At 36.3% G+C, this 6,124-nt stretch overlaps 2 protein-coding genes across 3 annotated transcripts in view; one reads left to right on the top strand and one right to left on the bottom strand.

Moving 5' to 3' along the window:
* Nucleotides 1-3,618: 3,618 nt before the first annotated feature.
* Nucleotides 3,619-5,160, bottom strand: LOC118753845 (the record flags this gene model as incomplete). Its single annotated transcript, XM_036488719.1, has 2 exons — nucleotides 3,987-5,160; nucleotides 3,619-3,860 (listed from the first exon to the last, which is right to left on the bottom strand). Coding segments are annotated over exons 1-2 (290 nt in total), but the record flags the coding sequence as incomplete, so codon positions are not given.
* Nucleotides 5,161-5,967: 807 nt separating this feature from the next.
* LOC118753844 (enhancer of rudimentary homolog) overlaps nucleotides 5,968-6,124 on the top strand; it is an 8,302-nt gene continuing 8,145 nt past the window's right edge. Inside the window, exon 1 of one of the 2 annotated variants that reach the window (XM_036488714.1) lies at nucleotides 5,968-6,090. The gene's annotated coding sequence lies outside the window, so the exon portion shown is untranslated. The remainder of the gene's footprint in view (nucleotides 6,091-6,124) is intronic. The other variant, XM_036488718.1, reaches the window with a different exon arrangement.

Here is a 6,124-nt window from a genome sequence, read left to right on the forward strand (position 1 = left end):
CGGCGCATTATGCATCGCTTCCACTCCACTCCCGGGGTAATTTTTGGCATGGTAGTAAGCTACGGCTTACAAGCCACACTGGGGCTCTGCATGAATGCATCCTTGAATAAATCACAGCAGCCTGCGGCAGCTAGACCATGACCCATGGCCCATCTTGCGCTACCGCTTTATTCGCCTGGCCACATATCTCACTCTCTCTCTCTCTCTCTCTCTCTCTCGCATAACAGGCATATGGAGTGCGTGGCTGCCTTGATGTGCACCTATAAACCATATGGGCGCATTGAGTGCGATATGTAAACGCTCGCACCAAAGATTATCCCTATCTCCCCTACTCCTCTAACTCGATCAAAACTCTAAACCTGGTCTCCCGTTCTCCCTCAGCTAACAGCTCCAATAGAGAGAGCATCCCCCATTATGTAGGTCATATTCGTGCGTTTTTCAATAAAAAACATTCCCTGCATTTTAGAAGGGGTGGACGGGTGGTCTCTCGATGGCACATCAACATTTTTACCAGTTTTAACTACTTTTCTTTTGCTTTTCTTAAAGTTCATTTTTTTTTTAAGTTCAACTCCGTATCTAACAAAAACCATATATGTAAGTCCAAATTTCAAAATTTTACAAAAATTTAAGAAATTGTCTTCCATACAAAGTAAATTTTTACATGGAAAAGAGTGACACCGTCCGAAAAAAATTATCAAAACTCAATGCGATTTTTCAGCAACTTCAAACTGTCACTTCATTGTGCTAGAATCTAATAAGCTATAAAACAGCATACCAAAAATTATTCGAGAAATTTAAATTACAATGCTTGGAATTGGGATGAAAAATTTGTGGAATTTTTCTAATTTTTATACAAAGTCTGAAATTTGGATTTATATGTTATTTGTTAGATAAAGAGCTATACTTTTACATAAAAATAATGAACATTAAACAATCGAAAGAGAACTACTCAAAACTGTTCAAAATGTTGAGGTGCTATCGTCTTGTCGCGGAATGTACCTGGTAATTCTTGGAGTGAACTGTAGAACGAAATTTTCTTATAAAATATCGCTAATTTTTTGTATACTCTTCAGTTCTTAGAAAACTTCCAACTTTCTTCTTTTTAAGCCAATATTTACACTTAAAATCGCTCAACAAATCAATGAGCTTAAAATGGTTTAGTCCGAGTAGTTTATGAATACGTTATTTGATAAATTACTCTACCTGGTGTACGATCTATACTCGATAACTTAAAAAGTCTGCGAAATATGTTTTTTTTACTTGTTTATTTATTAATAGAAAACGTAAATAAAAACATAAGGTTAGCAAATCATAAAACTTCCGCAATTGCAAATTATCCGTTCAAGTTCAATGCCAATGTTATTAATTCTTAATTACCTCGGCAAAGTTCGCGCCAAGGCTAACAACTAGCAACGAAATCAAAATAACTAGAAAAATAAACCACTGCTGACTTGGCTCAACTACGGTGTGAAAAATTGCGAATTTTCATATTCATACTTATGTACATACATACATAATCATGAACGACTTATCACTCACTACATGAGGCATTTATCAGCAAATGCCGGCAATCGAGTAACGCTCACACCCACTTTTGCTCGATTAGCAACAAACAGCGATCGACCTTGAAGCAGGCCAAATTTTTTTTTTTTTTGCGAATACCGGCAGCAGCAATAACTCGTTTAGCTAACGAACTCGTTGTTATGTGCATACATACATACATACATATGTACATATGTATAAAATGACAATAAAAATAATCGTGAATGGGTTAAAAAAGTCAAAAAAATTTATAAACAAATCACGAACGTGAATGAACTTTCAAACTTTGTATGAAAATCTATTTAACCAAAGTGTATCACTTTATCAAACGATTTTGGTGGATAAACGTATAACTTTCAGCCAAATTCAACCCTGACAGACTTCCAGGTAGTCGATTTTGCTACGAACACATTAAAGCAAATTAGCACAATGAATGAAACCAACTGTTTTATTTAAAGTGGCGTTTTTATTTTTTCTCACTGATGTCAGGGTTTATTTTAAAGGACTTTTTAATTTCAAAGATGTGATGTGATGTTTTTGATGCTACAGAGTTTACTACGCAAAATTTCATCTTATAAACAAACAAAAAATAATTTTCGTCAAACAATAAAATGTTTAGCTTTTGCACAATCAACATGTTTTGTTCTCTTACGTTAATTTTTGTTTAAATTGTTAAATTGTACAACGCCGGTCTATTAATATTTTTAGTTCTCCGAACGCGTGGGTCTGCGATTTCGGCACGACGTAAAGATGAAATGTGAATGTTCGAATAAATCGCTGCCGCAAAATCGCACTCATTTAAAACTATGAACGCCATTGTTGTCAGAACAGATTCACACCGACAGAATCGCACAAGTGTGCGGTTACAGTGCCAAATAAGAAGAAGAACTAAGACTTCAACTAAAAATCGGCACGGGTTATCGTTATCCTACGGCCATAAAATTTCATACATGTGCTATTTAGGCTAAAAATTTATATGTTATGTTTTGGAAAGCACGTGTATGACGCATATCACGTCAAAAAAGATAATGGAATGACTGTTGTAAGATTACTCCAAATTTTAAGCTTCTCATATTAAAAGTTGCACCTCTAGGAACACAAGATGGGCATAACGAAATTGGCCATGACTTTTTGGCATAGGTCGGCCTGTATAATAATAATAATAATAGATTGGCGCTTGCACATATGTTAGTGTTTGGCCTAGCTTCTCCTCCGATTTGTGGCATGCACCTTGACTTTGACACACAAAGGGGAGGGACCTACACTTTAACGCCGACTCCGAACGGCAATTGTATTTTTATGAGAAGCTGTTTTTCATGTTCGGAGGTTTGCCATTGCCCGCCGAGGGACGACCGCTATTGGAAAAAAAAAACTTTTTTGGTTTTTATTTCTTGATGTTGGGTTGAACCGGGCTTGAACCCAGGCCCTGCGTAGTGGTCGGGCGCACTGCTAACCACTGCACCACAGCGGCCGCGGTCGGGCCGTATGATTGCGTTCTTAAGCTATGGAATCGCCTCGGACTTATTGGCATAGAGCATACTTTTCACGTAGCCCCAGAGAAAGAAGTCCAATGATGTCAAATCGCAAGATCTCGGCGGCCATTTGATCTCGTTGTTTCGCAATATAATGGCAATAGGCACATTGTTTCATGCGCTGAGTGGCAAAAAGCACCATCCCGTTGAAACCGCGTGATATTTATAAAAAGCTACTGTTGCCGTGACAACTGAAGCTTGTGATATTTTTTTAGATAATTTAAATTTGAAATGTTCTTAGGTTACTTAACCAATTGTTTGATGAATATACATACATAAGTATGTACAGAATATTTCTAGAGGGAAATATAACCATCATGAGCATCCTCTAAATTTATACATAGAAACGAAAATTTTGGTACCAGCACCTTTTTCGGCAAGAGGAAAAATTTTGGAAGGTGCCCCAAACCCTATCTTGAAAAAATAAAAATGGATCACTCGAATGGGGTTTTAAAGGTCCACAGATGTAGGGAAATGCTTTCTACTTTGATAACTTTATATTTACAAGTATTAACAATTGTTATAAGTGAAAAATATTATTTACCCATTGCTGCTGGTATCTAATCCGTTGGTGCCATTGAATCCATTTATTCCATCTGGTGACGTTGCTTCTGGAGATGTTGCTATCGGGCGATAATTCAGCGGCGTTATTGCTGGATCGACTTCATCGAGGAAGACGATGTCGTGTACGGGTGTGATACGATGGTCTGTGGCAGCAAAGTGCAGCTCACGAAAAGGACCATTTAAAAGGCAACGCAAAGTGGGCGCAGTGGCATCACTGGGTAACTATAAGAATGAATAATTATGCAGAGAATATTATGTATTAATAAAATGTTTTAAAAAATAAATTTTTATTTTGTTTTTAATTAGTGGAAAGTTGTGGCTATTATGTAGGACTACGTAGCTATGTACCTTAATTTTTGTGTTGGTCGCCGAAAACATCGGATATTGAAATTTCATATCATCAAACAAACAAAAAATAATTGTTCACTAAACAGAGCGAATCAAAATCGCGCGCACCAAATCAAAACAAACAAAAACAATACTGATTGAATTTTTGCAATTCAAATTAGAATCATACAGTGTTGTCGGCGCCAACGCTGAAGCTGCCGCTTGTGACTGCGCAACGTCATCAAAATATAAACAAATATCGATGAACTTCTGTATCGCTGAAAAAAAAAAGCGCGCACTCAGCTGGCAGGAGGCACGTAAACAAGTATGCACACAATTTGGCGCGTTACTGATTGGCTACAATTTTGCACATATGTACAAAAACAAATGCATGTAAACAAATCCGCAACATATGCCGCAGCAGACGCAGACGCGAGTGCACCACACCACCCGCGAGTGTATACACAGCTTGCGCACACGCGGTCGTAGTAATTTAACGCATGTTAATGCGGTGGGCTCATACGCAGGCCCAAAAAAGTTCTGAATTCACTCCGAAGAAATTACTTTGGGCGCTTATTGGAACTTTTCATGCATTTCCCCAATTGGATTTTTCGCACTCTCCCAAGCTAAGGAAAACCACACAAACAACAACACAAACTTTACGCACTAAAAGTCTGCTGGCGACAGACCAACTGATCGCATATCAGCGCGTATGTACATACACGGGTTCGCAATATACTATTCACGAATTAAGCTTCAACAATGCAATTAGCCCCATGCATATGTATCTTATTTGAACACTAGGAAATTATGTCACCGGAATGAGAATTTTACCGAAATACGAACGAAATTACCCACAATCTTACAAAATTGAAGCTCGTCTAACAAAATCGTCACCATTTGCGGCTATTGGTACTTAATATTTTTTTTTAACATCATCACAGTGCAATTAACGTTGTTTTAGCGTTCCTCATTCCCCGTTCACCAGTTCTATACTTTTCGCTTCGGATTGGATTGGTCCATGTCGCGTCAGTTTGACAAACAAAAGTCAGCTGATAGTGGATATGTCCAATCGGATAATGATAATTCACCTCATCAAAACGAAATGCGAGAAATGATCTTGCACTGGGTTTATCGTAGGTTTCTTTATCGCTTCATATTGTGCGGCTTATATCTAAGGTGCGAGCGAGAAAAATACATATGTAGGTAAGTATCTACCTCGATAATAACACTTCAAGCAGAAAATTCAGATATACACATATATGTATGTATGTCCATATGTATGTATGTAAGGGATTTTATAAATTTTCAATTAAATACTGTACCGATAATTTTTCTTTAACTTGTAGAATTTGTGAAGTGATTTTTGTAAGTGGTGTCATAAGCGTGCTTTTGCTGCATTTACAATTATAACAAATATTGATCTTTTACAGGAATTAAATTTTTCTGATTTATTTACAATTTGATTGAAGCAGTTACAATCTGGTGAATTTAAGTTAGTTTAAATACATAGAGGTATTTTTTTATTGTCAATATATACATAGCTATCATGTTTATTGCTATTGCTTGATAATTATAATAATGAGAAGCTTTTATGTGATAACATCAATACGTACGGAGGAGAAGCTCGGCCAAACACTAACATATTGTGCAAGCGCCAATCTTTAATTATTATTACTGTTATTATTATTATTTTAATTTAATAATTTCTTAGGCATTCGGTTTTAATGCTATAAATAATGTTATAAATATAATATATAATATAATATATATGTTATAAATATAAATATAATAATGTTATAAATATTTTGTAAATGCCTTCCTATGCAAAACCGCATACTTATTCTTGTAGTGGCTACCCGTTGTTTCTACTTCTCTACCGTTTAATCGTTATTTCTATGTACTCGCCACATGCTTTTGATTTTCCAACGAGCCCAAAGCTAGAGTGAAACGACTAATACGCTACCTATGAATTGTCAAACAAATGCATGTGCTAGAGCATGCAAACCATATCCACGCGGAAGCCGACTAAATTTGACAGCATCAGAAATTAATTCTAGCTTGCAAACATCATAAAAAGTGCTTCAAATATTTAGAAAAAATAATAATCGGTAAATAAAAACACGTGAGTACATATTCTACTGAATAAACTAATGTAT

This window comes from Rhagoletis pomonella, unplaced genomic scaffold (assembly GCF_013731165.1).
Source record: "Rhagoletis pomonella isolate Grant_MI unplaced genomic scaffold, Rhpom_1.0 Rhpom_scaffold_02938, whole genome shotgun sequence".
Taxonomy (NCBI): domain Eukaryota; kingdom Metazoa; phylum Arthropoda; class Insecta; order Diptera; family Tephritidae; genus Rhagoletis; species Rhagoletis pomonella.